At 51.9% G+C, this 15752-nt stretch overlaps 2 protein-coding genes across 10 annotated transcripts in view; one reads left to right on the plus strand and one right to left on the minus strand.

Annotated features, from left to right (window-relative positions):
• Positions 1-15752, minus strand: part of PCGF3 (polycomb group ring finger 3) — a 53525-nt gene that overhangs the window by 16643 nt on the left and 21130 nt on the right. For all 9 annotated transcript variants that reach the window (XM_057705225.1, XM_057705226.1, XM_057705232.1 and 6 more), the window contains 2 exons: positions 7688-7798; positions 6720-6808 (listed from right to left, as the gene is read on the minus strand). In XM_057705225.1, coding sequence (XP_057561208.1) covers positions 6720-6808; positions 7688-7798 — 200 coding nt within the window. The remainder of the gene's footprint in view (positions 1-6719; positions 6809-7687; positions 7799-15752) is intronic.
• On the plus strand, positions 3784-4365 carry LOC130834692 (60S ribosomal protein L17-like). Its single transcript, XM_057705233.1, has one exon. The coding sequence runs from the start codon at positions 3811-3813 to the stop codon at positions 4363-4365; it is 555 nt and encodes a 184-aa protein (XP_057561216.1). The 5' UTR covers positions 3784-3810.

Below are 15752 nucleotides of genomic sequence, written 5' to 3' on the forward strand. Positions count from 1 at the left end.
TGTTGCAACCACTACCACCATCCAGTCTGAGGTCGGTCCCATCAGCTCATAAAGACTCTAGCAGCCTTGGTGGTCCACCCTGCCCCGCCCCAGGCAGCCACCCCTTGGCCTGTGTCTGTGGACCAGCCTCCTCCGGACGGTCTATAGATGGGATCATACGACACGCAGTCTGACTTCCTTCACACGGTAAAGCGGCGTGAGATGCAGGTGCATGGTGGTTCCCTGCACTGCTGACCAGGCCCCTTGCCCCGCATCCTCGCCAATACCTGCTGGCGGTGCGCTCTGTGATTACAGTCAGCCTAGGGGTGTGAAGTGCTGCTTCACTATGGTTTTAATTGGAATTTGCCTAATGACTAATGATGCTGAACATCTTTTCATGTGGCTATTAACCACCTGTAATTCTTCTTTGGTGAAATGTCTACTGAAATCTTTTGCCAATTTCTTTTTTGGGGGGCTGCATTTGGTCTTTGTTGCGGTGCACAAGGGCTTTCTCTAGTTGCGGCGAGCCGGGGCTACTCTTTGCTGCCATGCGCAGGCTTCTCAGCGCGGTGGCTTCTCTTGTTGTAGAGCACAGGCTCTAGGCATGCGGGCTTCAGTAGTTGCGGCACGTGGGCTCAATATTTGTGGCTCGCGGGCTCTAGGGTGCAGGATTAGTAGTTGTGGCACGTGGGCTTAGTTGTTCTGTGGCATGTGGGATCTTCCCAGCCCAGGGTTCAAACCCGTGTCCCCTGCACTGGCAGGCAGATTCTTAACCACTGTACCACCAGGGAAGTAAGTCCCTTGCCAATTTCTTAACTGGATTGTTTATCTTCTCATTGACTTATAAGAGTTACATATTCCAGATACAAGTCCTTTTCAGAAATGTGATTTACCAATATTTTCTCCCAGTCTGTGGTGTTTTAAAATTTTCTTAATAGTGTCTTTTAAAGAGCAGCAATTCTTATTTTTTTGGCCACACTGCATGTTTTGTGGGATCTTAGTCCCCCGACCAGGAGTTGAACCCAGGCCCTTGGCAGTGAGAGCATGGAGTCCTAACCACTGGACCACCAAGGAATTCCCAAGGAGCAGCAGTTTTTTTTTTTTCCCCAAAGTGTTGCTTTTTTTAAAACTTTTAATTTTTTTAAATTTTTTGACCGCACTGCACAGAATGTGAGATCTTAGTTTCCTAAGCAGGGATCGAACCTGGGCCCCCTGCAGTGGAAGCTCAGAGTCTTACCACTAGCCCGCCAGAGAAGTCCCAAGAGCAGCAGTTCTTAATTTGATGACGTCAATTCATCGATTTTCTTTCCTGAGTTGTGTTCTTGGTTTTGGATCTGAGAACTACAGGCCTAACCCAAGGTCCAAATAATTTCTCTCATGTTTCCCTATAAAAGTTATCAAGTTTTAGCTCTTATATTTTGAGTTAACTTTCATATGTGGTATGCACTGAGGCATAAATGAACCTTTCTGCATGTGGGTGTCCAACTGTCCCAGCACCATTTGATGAAGACACTATCCTTTCCCCAGTGACACCTGTGTTGGAAAGCAAGCAACCCAAAATCTAAGGGCTGATTTTTAGACTGCAGAATTGGTTCCACTGATTTAAAGTCTACCTTAACGCCTGTAACACAATGTCTGGATTACTACAGCTTTTTAATAAGATTTGATGTTCAAAATTTTCAGTGCATACTTTAAAGAATAACTAATGGGTCAAAAAAGAATCATAATGAACATTTAAAAATATTTAGAACCAAACAGTAGAGTGGAAATTAAAGAAGGAACAAGAGGCCACACAGAAGGAGCAGCAGGAAGGAATGATTAACAGAAACGAACATGGTTCAACCTCTGGCAGGAACAACCTAGAGAGCGGCGGACACAACTGTGACATGAGGAAGAGACATGGAGAAATAGCTGCACAGGCGTCAAGGCCTGAAGACAAACAGAAGAATTCCGTGAACCGTTTTATGCCGAAAACACTGAAGACCCAAGTCCAAGTAGACAGTTCCCTAGAAAAAATACAACTGATCGAATGAACTGGAAAAGAAACAGCCTGCAGGCCTAAAGCCCGTGCTCCGCAACAAAGAGTAGCCCTCACTCACCGCAACTAGAGAAAGCCCTCGCGCAGCAACAAAGACCCAATGCAGCCAACAAATAAATAAATTACTTAATTTAAAAAAAGAAAGAAGGGCTTCCTAGGTGGCGCAGTGGTTGAGAATCCGCCTGCCAATGCAGAGGACACGGGTTTGGTCCCTGCTCCAGGAAGATCCCACATGCCGTGGAGCAACTAAGCCCGTGTGCCAAAAAAAAAAAAAAGAAAGAAAGAAAGAAGACTTGAGTAGGATTAAAATCATTAAGGAAATTTAATTTGTATTGATAGTTAAAAATGTTCCTACCCCCTTGCAAAAAAATTAACCAAGATCTGATGGCTTTATATAGGAAGTTTAACCAAAACATTCAATAAAACTGATGCTCTTAATCTTATACAAACTTTCCTAGAGAATAAAAATGGGAAGAGAGAGACTATCCCCAGCTCTGAGACTTATTACCTTGATACCAAAACTAAACAAATACATATGAAAAAGGTGCACCCGCCCCGGAGCTGGAGACGGACAGGAAACACCAGATCCGCAGACCCCGGGGACAAGCAGCGTGTGGAGGATGTGCCCGGGGAGCCTGTGAGGGTTGGGATAATCAGAACATCAGAGAGAAAACAGTGACATCCGTGCCCAAGGCACGCGCTCTGCACACAACACGGGACACACTGCAGGTCCTACGGCGGCACCGCATCACACGCCAACTGTAGGAAGAGGTACATGACGCCCCTCCAGGATGTCAAAAGTATGACTTTAACTGAGAACAGGGAGCTGCACAAAGACACCTGTTCTCTAGTCTCTGTGCTCTGTGGCTACATCACAAACGTGAAGATTCAGCACCTGCTCGGTGAACAGTCTCTGTGGAGCCAGCGTGCCCCGCGGGTGTGCTTTCAACGTGTCCCAGGCTGAGCTCTCAGCACCCTGTGTCACCACCTGCCCGAGCCCCCGCCGCTCCCTGGGCTCCAGCCATGCTGCCCATGCTCCCGGCCCTCCCCTCCCCGGCAGGCCCTGCTCCCCTCGTCTGACCGCCCTGCTCATGGCCTGGCCCCACACTCTCCCTTCCTCCCGCTCCCCACACCTGGAGCCCCCTGTGAGCACCTGCCCCGCCCCCGCCACCCTGTGGCTCTGAGGGTCCCCACCTCACCACCCATCAGCCCCAGAGGGTGGGGGTCCTCGCAGGCAGAGCACTGCGTGTCCTGGGGGAGGGCAGGCCAGGCACTGACGGACGAGGCACCCCCTCCCGGTGCTGGGGCACCTGATTCCCCAGGAAGCTGCCGCGGGGGCAGCAGGGACGGTGCCGTCCAGGCGGCTGAACCCACTCCCAAGTGCAACCCCTTTGAGCCCCGCTACGGACGAAGCGGACGGAAGGACAGAGTGTCCCTCCCGCGAGGAACAGGCTCAGGACGGCCCAGCACACGGCTCCAGGAGCAGACGCGCCGACAGGCCCCGGTGACGGAGAGGAGGCGGGGCGATGGCAGAAGCGTGTGTGTGTGTGTGTGTGTGGGGGGGGGGTCACCCCCACCCCCGAAACTGCCTGTTTAATCCACGTCAGCCCTCCCACCCCAGGCACAGGCTGAGGAGGAAGGAGCTGGGCCCTGTCGGGAGGGCCTGCAGCTGCCCTGGAGGATGGAGGGGGCAGACTCTCAGGAGGAGCGTCCTGCACCTAAACATACGGATGCCTTCTATTTAAACACAAACAACAGCTTTTCCGGCAAGCGGCCTGAGGTGACCTCTAAAAATGGTTCGCTATTCACTTGACCCAGAAAACCCCACAAAGTCATGCACGTCAAGAGATTCAAATCTTCGCGTTCACTTTACGAACACTCGTGAAACTGCCCAGGCCATTAAGGGTATGCATATCCGAAAAGCCACCAAGTATCTGAAGGATGTCACTTTAAAGAAACAATGTGTGCCATTCCGTCGTTACAATGGTGGAGTTGGTAGGTGTGCCCAGGCCAAACAGTGGGGCTGGACACAGGGTCGGTGGCCCAAAAAGAGTGCTGCATTTTTACTGCACGTGCTCAAAAATGCAGAGAGTGATGCTGAACTTAAGGGCTTAGATGTAGCTCCTCTGGTCACTGAGCACATCCGGGTGAACAAAGCCCCCAAGACGCGGCGAAGGACGTACAGAGCTCGTGCTCGGATCAACCCGTCCACGAGCTCTCCCTGCCACACTGAGGTGATTCTTACTGAGAAAGAACAGATTGTTCCTAAACCAGAAGAAGAGGTTGCACAGAAGAAAAAGATATCCGAGAAGAAACTGAAGAAACAGAAACTTATGGCCCGGGAATAAATGCCACAAAAAATAAATGCAAATGTAAAAGCAAAAAAATAAAATAAAATAAAATAAAAAAATAAACACAAACAACAGAACAACTTCTTTGAAAATGAGAAGAACAGCTGTGAAGTGATCTGAAGGTGAAGCCGGGGCAACAAGGAACAGGCGGAGGACAGGCCAGGGTCCCAGAAGGCAGCACAGAGAGGAGGGTCTCCGAGCGCGAGAAGGTGGGTCCCAGACACAGGAAGGTGGCAAAGATGGGCTCCTGACACCCTGACCTCCCAGGTAAAGAGGTCCTGCCAAGGTCCGAGCAGGGGCAACAGCTCACTCCCGAGGAAAGGAACGCCCCGACCACTGGAAGCTGCCGGGCGAGAGCACACGGCTTGGAGCAGTGACAGACCAGCTGTGCGGTGCTCAGCCTGGCTGGGACTCGCAGGGACGTGGTGGGGCCCCCCTCCTCCCCCTAGCAGCGTGCTGGCTCTTGAATGCGACCAATTGAATAGACAGATCTTTGGCATGGTTGGGATAAAAAAGAAAAGGCAGAAATTAGTAACAATCCACATAAACACTGGAGATGTACCCGGCCTGTGCCTGGGGAGGCCAGGCCGGCAGCCCTGACCCCGGATCCCCGCGGGGCCTCCAAGTCCAGCAAGAAGCAACCCGGACAACACACAGGCTCCAGAGGGGCCTCACCCAGGGCGCCTTCTTCTCGCCATTCATGTGAAGCACCTCTGAGCACCCCTACATCTCACACAGATGTGCTCCTGTCCCTGTGATGCTCACGGAAACTTTTTAACAGTACAGAAGTATATAAACTAGAAAATGAAGGTTCCGTTACATCTCACACAGATGTGCTCCTGTCCCTGTGATGCTCACGGAAACTTTTTAACAATACAGAAGTATATAAACTAGAAAATGAAGGTTCCGTTATTCCATTCGTATACCCAAATCTCACTAATTACGCCTTTAATAAATGTACGCGTACATATATACACATATTTTACTTATTAAATATAAACGTATTGAACAGAATATACATACATACGCGTGTACACAGGGAGACCTCGCTTCACTGTACCTCCCAGATGGTGTGTTTTTTATGGCAGCCCTGCGTAGTCAGATGATTTCCCTTTTTTAGCAATACAGTATCTTTTAATTAAGGGATGTGTGTTGTTTCTTAGACACTTAATAGACTAGAGTATAGTGGAAACATAACTTTTATATGCACCGGGAAACCAAAACATTCACGACTTGTTTTATTACAATGGTCTGAACCCGAATCGCAGAGTCTCCCGGGGGGGGTCTATGTGTTCAAATGTGTGTGGGTAGCTATGTCACGTATACGTCCCGATATGGCCAATACCCCTAAGTTCTCATGGTTATTCCCGAGCTTTTCCTCTGCCAGATGAGCTTCAGAAGCAGCCGGTGAAAGTCCTATGTATAATAAATGGCTAAAACCACCACCGAGATGAATTTGGGGAGAACACGCATCTTCACACCAGCCTTCCCTCCAGGAACATCAATTCTTCTTCCACGGGGAGAACACGTCTTTGTTTCGGCCTCACACATGTCTCGTTAGGCAGCCTCAATGGTTTTATTAGTTATGTGAACGAGGCCCCCACACCCTGAGTGTGACACACGGGTCCCATCACCTGAACGAGCAGTTTCTCAGCGCTGCCCAAGGTGCCACGCCACAAGACGTGCACCCTGAGAGCCACGGCATTCCCGGCCCACGTTCTCCTGTTTCCTGACTGCGCAAGCAGGGTCTCCCAGGTCATGCTGAGTGACAGCTGAGAAGGGACACCTTCTTGTTCTGACACTAATGAGACAGCTCTGCGCCACCGTAAAGCACGGTGACTCCCGTAGCTGCCAAGCCAAGACGCTCTGAGGAAAAGCCCCGTAGACACGGACACGGGACTTTCATTCTTTTACAGCATCCCCTTGATGATTTCGTTTTTCTTTTTTAATCACCTTATTTTGCATGGAAGACGCTTGCCCCACCCTCTCCACATGACGACCCGTGTTGGGGTAGAGGGTGAACTTTAACCTTTTTATACCTAAAATGTTCCACAGGAAGTATGCACGGCTTTGGCAATTAAAAAAAGAAGGAGATGGGAATTCCCAGGCGGTCCAGTGGCTAGGATGTGGCGCTCTCACTGCCAGAGGCCTGGGTCCACCCCTGATCCGGGAACTACGAGCCCACAAGCCGCGCGACACAGCCAAAAAAATGGGAAAGGAAGAAAGGAAAGGAAGGTGCGTTGGGGGGAGACACTAAGGAAGCCGCGGACAGGTCAGCGTCGGCGCCGTCCCCTCCCCTGTTAAAGGAGAGACGGCCGGGGAGCTGGGGGCGGGGGGGCCGCGCAGCCCACCTGCTCGTCGCTCCTGTGGTAGTCCCCGTCCTCCTCCTGCTTCTCTTCCGCCGCTTCTTTGTTCGAGCTCTCATCTGCTTTGGTTTCTCCTTTCAGCAAAAACAGAAAATACTGTGTCATGAAACCCAGCGTGCTGAACCGTTATTTTTTAACTCTACAGTACACTCAAATGCTACAAAATCCCCCATCACAAGGGTCTGCATACGTAAGGGTCAGAGGAGCGCCGGTCTACACAGGGCTTTTACTGCGGCATCCTCGAAGCCGGGGGCACGTGGGCTGGTGGTGCGTGTCCTGGACGCCTTGCCCCCGCCCGGTGCCACCGACACTTCGTGTCTCAACTGCGCCAGACAGCACGGGACTCCCGGAACGCGCGCTGATCTGACACTGCTTTAAAAGTTAAGCCTCCGCCTCAGGAGAGGCAGGATTCCTGGCTCCCTTAACTGCCTCGTGGCCTCGCCTGCACGGGGCCCCGAGCTCGCGGTCTGCAGCCCCCGCGTCCCCAGGCCAACAGCCGAGGCCTCTGCCTCCTTCTCAGGTCATCAGACGTGCACAGGGCAGACTAACGCGCTTAAAGATCTGTGCGGTCCACGGCGTCACAGATGCAGGGCAGCTGTTCTGACCTGTACACATTCTAAAGCACCATTAACTTTAAGTCAAAGCCAAAGTGGCGTTTGGCCATTCTGCAAGAAAACACACAAAACCAGAAGAGCCCTGGGAGGCCTGCCGTCCGCACGCCCCACAGTCCCTCCATGACCCACCTCCAGGCACCTTCGGGGACCCCTCGGGCTTCCCCTCATCGGCCCACCATGTAACCCCTCAGCCGGAGACCCCATTTCTGTGTCACCTGCTGCTGTCGGCACCACAAGTGACGCGGACACCCACCCGCACCTGTCAGGAACCTGCGGGGGAGGAGGGGGCACAGGGGGCTCTTAGCAAAAGGACCAGCAAATAAAACCCAGCTCACTCACCGTTCCGATGGGAATCCAGGTGCTGTTTTGTAGAACAGGTCTCCCCCTTGATGTCTCCAGGAACTTCCAGGCCTAACTTGTGGTAGAATTCCCTCTGTTTTCTCATTTCCGCTATTAAAAATTAATATAGAATCCTTAATCGTAAGTAGGCAACGAAAGAATTTTCACATACATATCACAAATATCACATAAAGAAAAGTGCAGATTTGGATTAAAAGTTTGAAGGCTTCTACTTGTCAGAAAATGACAATTCTGGACCGTGCCCCTCGGATGTTGGAGCAGCTGCCAGCTGTGGGTGCAGGACGCACCCTGGGTGGGGCCGAGCCCTGCGAAGGGGGTGCTGCTGCTTCTCTGGACGCATCTTCACAGCCCCGCGGGCCCCTCCCAGGACAGGGCAGCCGTCCCCACCCCTGCTGTGGCTGCCCCAGGCAGCTTGATGAGGGGCAGACTGCTCCCTGGTGGCTGTGGCTGGGGGGATGGAGCTGCCCTCCATGGGGGAGGGTCCCTGCCAAACGGGGGCGACGGGCACCACGCGGCCTCCTGCCCGGCCGTCAGCCTCCGGCCACCGAGTGGGGACTGGGCCGGGCAGGGAGAGGACAGCTGGTCCAGGCTGGACCCTCGCGCATTCCCGGGAAGGACCAACCTCGTGACAAGAGGCGGCTCCTGGCGTGGGGCTCACATGCCGGTGACAAAGCAACGGTCGCCGCTCAGGTCCACACGGCCGGCAGCAAAGGACACGTAAACCCCAGCTGCTCAGGCCAATATGTGAGTCACTAAGAAACATCTGTGTGCAGGTGGCCCAGTAAACCCTGTCTGCACTTTTCACCCGCACACGTCTCCCCTAAACACCACAAGCTCCGGGAGGGCCAGGAACACGCCTTAGTCATGTCCTGGACCCACAGAGACACTCCAGAACACCTGACTGTGCAGGAGACAACGAACGTGTGAGGCAGCAGACGCGGACAGAAAGAGGGAGGCCTCTCAGAACCGAACGGATGAGCATGGGCCGGCCCAGAGCTGGGGGTGTTGGAACCAAATATGGCGAAACCAGGAGTCTGGAAAGTCTGGGATTAGCTTGAAAGGAAACATTTCCCTTAAACAATCACATAAAGGCCAGCACAGGAATGAAGGCCTGAAACGCACTGCCGGTGCTGGGAGGTCGTCCTATTGGTCCTCCAGGAAGGGCGGGGCCTGCAGGTAACAGCCGCACTGATGCCTGCGGGAGAGGGACCCCTCCCCTGACCGGTGGATGGGACGCAGCCGAACGCACAGGCAGACGCACACGGCACGCACTGAGGGCCGACAGCAGCTCGGCATGGAGTGAGTCTGCCGGCACGCTTCCCAATGGCATCTGCTCACTCTGGGTCTCTGTGCCAAGTTTCAGTAATTCTTGCCATCTCTCAAACTTTTCTATTATGATTACATTTGTTATGGTATCTGTGATCTTTGATGTTGATATTTTAATTGTTTGTTTTGTATTTTTAATTGAGATGGACACTTTTTTAGGCATAATGTTATCGCACACTAAACAGACCACAGTATAGTGTAAACGTAACTTTTACATGCACTTGTATATGATTTGTGTGATTCACTTTGTTGCAATATTCACTTTATTGCGATGGTCTGAAAAAGAACCTGTGGTATTTCCGAGGTCTGCCTGTACCTGGTTTTAATTTTCACCTCTCAGAACGAAAAAGGATTGAAAAATAACAATACTCAATGTCAGATATACACAGGTACAGAAACGTCAATTCGGATAACTTTTCAGGAAGGTACCTCGGCATATATATAAAAAAATATGTAAAAACTTAACTGCTGACCCAAAAGTTCTACTGATAGTAACCTAACCCCAGGAAACCAGGTACGTGCAGAAGGAGATAAAGCCTCATCTGCAACACTGAAGTATCAGAAACAGCCTAAAGGCCACGCATCTGACAATGTGGGCTGGGCCATTAGAAGAGCCGACTCCCCGCTGGCCTCATTCTGTCCCAGCAGACACTCCCAGCTGAGGCCGCAGAGCCTCAGAACCCTTCTCAACACCGCACTTGAGATACCACTACCATCCACTACGGACAGCTGACATGCGAGATAAACCTAACTTCTCCGCGACACTCGGATGAGAGAGTGGGCTGTTTGTTCCGTGGATTCTCTGCAGCCAATAGAAAAGATGACACAGATCATACTTATGGACAGGGAGCAGCTCTACAACAAACTGTTATGAGAACATTATAGACAGAACATGATCGCACTCTGGGTGAAACTTATGACAGCGGTATGACTAGGACACTGTGAGTTCAGGGGAGGGAGGAAAGGCTTATAAAAGCAGCGCTGCCCTGGGCAGCGGATCTGCCCATGTGAGTCACTGCACCACAGACCTCTCGATCATCACAACGGATGCAGAAGCAGCATCTAATGGAACCCAACACCCGCCCCCGACAAACAGCAGCTGCGCCTGACGGAGGGTGTGCGGGAGCCCACAGCCGACGTCGGCCTCGCGGCTCAGAGACGGAACGCCTCCCCGGGGTCAGGAACAGGAGGGATCCCACACCACCAAGATCTAGCCCGGGGCTGGCACACGCTGCTGTCAAGGACAGAGTAACTATGTGGGGCCCTGTAAGCTAAATGTCAAAACCGACATATTTTATTGGTACTTATGCAACAGGAGAGAACAGAATTTTTATTGAGGAAACAAATATTCAATACAGTACGGCACACAGGCACACATACCGGGTGCACTGTGACCACTGTTATTTTCAACAAACTTATCTATTAGATAAATTAAGAATAAGAAAAATAAGCGTCTTTATTTTACCTTCACTTACTGCTTCTTCAGTGCCCTTCCTTTCTTTACTAGATCTGAGTTTCTGACCTTTATCGTTTTACTTCTTTCTAAAGAACTTCTTTTACCAACATTTCTAGAAGGCAGATCTACTGGCAACAAATTCCCTCAATTTCTGTCTGAGAAAGCCTCTCCTCACTTTTGGGGGATAATTTCTCATGGTACAGAATCCTGGGCTGCTGGTTTTTCTCTCAACACTGTAAATAGCTCACTTCACTCTTTGCTCGCAAGGCTTCTGAGCAGAAGTCGGATGTCATTCTCATCTTAGCTCCCCTGTAGGTAAAGTGTCCCCCTGCCCCCCAGCTTCTTTCAGGATTTTTTCATTATCTTTGATTTCCTGTCAGTTGAAACGGACATGCCCAGGGGTCGTTTTTCCAGCATTTTCCCTGCTGGGTGTTCTCTGGGTTCCCTGGATCTGTGGTTTGGTGTCTGATTTGGGGAAATTCTCAGCTCAAATGTTTCAGCATTTCTGTTCTTCTCTCTCTTCTCCTTCTGGACTCCTCGTTATGTCACACCTTCTGTAGCCTCCCCACAGCCCTGGATGTTCTGTTCTTCCAGCCTTTTCTCTCTGCCTTTGTGTCCTCAGGGATTCTGCCGAGATGTCCTCCCTCAGCGGTTCCTTCCTCAGCCGTGTCCCGTCTAAGGGGCCCGTCAAAGGCAACCTTCATTTCTGCGACAGGGCTCTGATCTCTAGTGTTTCCTTCTGGTTCTTCCTTGGGGTTTGCACCTCTCTGCCCGTGTTCCCCAGCCCCCACCCCCCGTGTGTCCTGAACGCCGTCTACGTTACCCATTAGGGCCCTTGGCACACTAGCCGCAGTTGCTTTAACTCCGGGTCTGATGAGTCCAGCATCCCTGCCACGTCTGCTTCTGATGCCTGTTCTGTCCCTTCAGACTGTGTTTTTCCCTTTTAGTATGACTCGTAGTTTGTTTCTTGTTAGCCGGACATGATACTGGGTAAAATGAACTGCTGTAAACAGGCCTCAGTGCTGTGGTGGTGAGGCGTGGGGGAGGGGAGGGCCGACAGCCTTGATCAGGGTTGTCCTTGGTGAGCTTGAGCCTCTGGACTGTGAACATCACTTGTGTTTCTCAGGTTTTCCTCCCCACTCGGGTGGGACAAGATGGCTGGAGTTGGGTCTTCCCTGTCTCCGGATCCGTTTTGCTCTGATAACAGCCCAGCAGGCGAGGCTGTGGTTAACTGGGTCCCCGGAGGTCAGGGTCTTCAGAATAACAGGGGCTCTGGGCGTTCTTACCCCTCCCCCTGCTAGAGGAACCTGGTCGAGCTCCTGGAGGGGAAGCTCCCAGTATCGCGGGACCCTGTGATGGCCCCCATGCAGGTCTCAACACTCGGACTTGTCCACCAGCACTCTCTGCAACCCTCAGTCACAGGTCAGCTTCTCCTGCCCAGGCTGTGGTTCCTGGGCATTTCCAGTCCTGAGTCTGCTCCAGGCAGTCATGCTCCCACGTCTGTGGTCAGTCCCCCAATTCCAGGGGCAGCGGCTGGCCTTGCACCTTCCTCTCACACAATCTAAGAATTGTTGATTGTTCAGTCCGTTCTGCCTTTTACTTGTTCTTGGGATGAGTGGAGACTTCTAAGCTCCCACATGAGGCACCGGAAACCTGAAGTCACGAAGTTAAAAACACAGTAGTAATAACTGAGCGTGAAACTCGCAGTGCAGGCCACTAACAAGAAGAACGGACGCCTGTTGGGGGGATAACATTTGTTTAGTGGGGTGAGAAGTGTTACTAATCATCAAAATTGACTGCTCATGTTCATCTGTAACGAGATCTCACATATTTTACCCTGAAAATATCTTTCTACACAGAAGCACTGACCTCAGTCCCAAGCAGCCGTCACTCAAGGCCCTGAGAGAATTCGATTAGATTCTTCTCTCAGAATTTGCCTTTATTCTGCCAACTGGTCACTTCCCACTGGAGGTCGAGTGGATGCCCCTTGACTGCACAGGTATGTGGATTCTCAAACATGGAAGCTGCTTTACCTGCATCGGGCCCCAGACCCACCAGGGCTGTTGCTGGATCTCAGGAAACAGGTCTGCTGCGAGTCTGGGGTGGCGGGGTGGTCTCCGTTCCCCTTGAGCTGCCGACAGCCCGAGGCGTCTGCACGGCAGCTGGCTTGCGATTCAAGCAACATCAGTTGTTGAAGCAACTTCCTACGTTGCAGGTTATCACTGTACCTTATGCTACTAGGTTGGATTCATGAAGAGACATTATCAGGTCTTTAGCAAAAGCTAATTTCCAAAGCCATTCAGTGTGTGATGTTGTTGAAGGTGCTTCTTTTCATTCAGAAAAATTTCAATCGGCCCTTAGCTCAAAACAAAAAACAAAAAAAAACAAGAAACAAACACAACAAAACAAAACAACCCACCAAAACACACATATATACATCAAAAAATTACCACTGCTGAGACATCAAAATACCACGTGGCTGTGAAGTCGGGATATTCAGCCTTCACTTCCGACAAGAATGCACACAAATGAATCACACCCAAAAGCGCGGGTGAATTCCATCATGGACACCACTGGTTCACAACATACAAGAGTCCAGTAGTTTCTGCAAAGTACCTGCTGATGAGCATTGTGGTGAGCGTTAAGGTTAAAATCTAACGTTTTCACAAGTTTAGTTAATTCTCCAACTAAGCATTTCCCTGAGCCACACACGTGTTTACCAACACGGGAGTGACACACCTCAGCTGAGCCCACTTCAGGCTGTATGGAATTTGCATTTTCTCAGCTTCCTCGGAAATCATCTCGCCTGTGGGTGCGCCACAAGCGAGATGATATTCAAATTTTCAATTTGAAATTTTCAATTCTTTCTAAAAGTCGCTTTCCTCTGAGTGTTTAGTCTGATGCCGACACGTATTATAACCTTTTATTTTAGCACAGCTGTAGAGTCACCACAAGATTCCCAGGACGCGTCCCCAGCTGACAGTGACATCCCAAGGACAAAACCGTCCACACGTCACCGTGGCTGGAAAGCCTGACGCGTCTCTGCTTGTTCTGACGTGCCGAGTGCTGGTAACAGAGTCTCCACAGCGTTTGTGCGGACGGGCTGGTCCACCCGCTGCAAATGCTCCAGCCGCCCTCGTGTGGGACACAACCGTGCAGCCCTGAAGGAGCAGGGCTGTGCTCCAGCAAACGGTCCACGGAGGGAGGCGTCTCAGTGCAAAACTTCCACGTCACGAGATATTTATTTTTCTTTTGATTTCTTCCAACTATTTAAAAATGTGGAGACTTCCCTGGTGGTCCGATGGTTAAGAATCCACCTTCCAACGCAGGGAATGCAGGTTTGATCCCTGGTCAGGGAACTAAGATCCCATGTGCGGCGGGGCAACTGAGCCTGTGCACTGCAACTAGAGAGCCTGTGTGCCGCAATGAAGCACAGCCAAAAAAGAAAGTGAAAAACGCCCTGGGCTCAGGAGCTGCCCCGGACAGGCAAGGGCCAGATCTGGTGGGTGGCTGTGGTTTGCTGACTGCTGCTCCAGCCAATGCGAAGAGGCAAGAGAAAGAAATGCAAATGCGGGTGCTTGGCCGAGCGACCCTACGTCCAGGATGAAGCCCGCAGACACACTCACCCATGTCCACAAAGTCTGAAAAGGAATATTCACGGCGTCCCTCCCCTCAGGTTAAAACAAAAGATGAGACACATTGACGTGTCGGTCAGGAGAGGACCCTGAACGGAGAGGAGGAAGCCCAGCGGCCACTGTCGAGACCCTGGAGAGGAGCAGCTGCAGCCGAGCGAGGGGCAGACACACAAAACAGGGAGCTCGACAGAGTTTACACATGTGGTGCTGCCTCTGGGAAAACAGGCTTTTTTAAATTATAAAAACAAAAAGAAACAACAAACAACTAAAACACTAATTTTCCACCCAAATGCTGTATCTACACAGGAACAGAAGACACAGTACAGTCTACCAGCCACCTGCTGGATCCAGAAAACCAAGCCGCTTTTTATCTCCCAAAACGTGTGAGGGGCTGATCGCCAGGAGGGAAGCCCAGCCACGGGGTGGGATGGGGGGGGGGTGGGGGGCAGCTCGAGGGGCTGCAGAAGCAGAGCAGGAGGGCATGCTCCGGATCCGCCGGGACCCCAGGGTCGCTGCTCTGCCTCAGCACCGCCCGTCACGGAGAACTGTGCTCTGGACCACCTGGAGGACCAGGAGGAGGGCCCACCTGAGAAATCGGCTTTACAACGTTGGCACAAAACCAAAGCAACCGCAGACAGCCCGCCTCCAGGAAACAGCCCTGCTGCTTCGGACGTCAACACTACAGCCATCTTTTAAAGAGCAACAAAGGACTGAAAGTTCGAGAAACAGACTATTTGCCTACCCAGAAAATACCCTGGCCTAAGGGCAGAGCTCAGGCTGCCTGGGCATTAAGGTGTGAACTTGGGGAATTCTGGAATCTCTCCAATTCTTCCACTACAGGGTGGCGTTAACAGCTGCCACGCGGGGGTGTGGAGAGGGTGCGGGGACCCCTGCACAGGACGGACTCGGCGGAGAGTCAGCAGATCTCACACCTGCGACGCTTCCCTCAAAAGCGAAAGCTCCACTAAGGACGTGTCACTGTGCCCCACACGCCAACTGCTGGGCTGAGGCACCACTATACCCAGGGGTGAGCCCGGACCCTCCTGACCGGCTCCGGGGAGCCAAGGAGACAGTGTCTGCCAGCCACACGTAGGAGAGATTTTGAACTTCAAAAGGGACAGTAACTGCGATAAACTGAGAACAGTAAATGCTCAAATCCATCTGCAGCTGGAGGGGCTGGAAACCAGCTCGTATTCTGTAAACAAATAGAGAAAAATGTATGCATTTGTTCTGCTTTTCTGTACAGAGTGGACCTCGAGAAACCAAGTCACGGAGTGCGTCTTCGTGGTAGTCTCCCTTTCATCAGTGGAGGCGGACGACGGAATGGGAGGGTCCTGTCTGGCTGCCGCCAGGACTCATGGGCTGCAGGACTCATGGGCTGCAGTGCCCCAGGACCTGGCTGCCAGGACCACACCTGCGAGGGTCCCGTCCAGACAGAGTAACACCTGGAAGGGGCCAGAATCTGATGGGGCCTCTCGATTCCACCCGCACACAGGAAGGTGGAGACAGGAGGGGACAAGGGGGCCTGCCCTGGACCCGGACTGAGGTCTCTCGCCCGCTAGTACCTGATCCTAACAGGCAGTCAGCACCAGCCTCTAGGTTTACAAAGGTGCTGCGTCTCCCTGTT

Source organism: Hippopotamus amphibius, chromosome 13, assembly GCF_030028045.1.
Source record: "Hippopotamus amphibius kiboko isolate mHipAmp2 chromosome 13, mHipAmp2.hap2, whole genome shotgun sequence".
In the NCBI taxonomy this organism is placed as follows: domain Eukaryota; kingdom Metazoa; phylum Chordata; class Mammalia; order Artiodactyla; family Hippopotamidae; genus Hippopotamus; species Hippopotamus amphibius.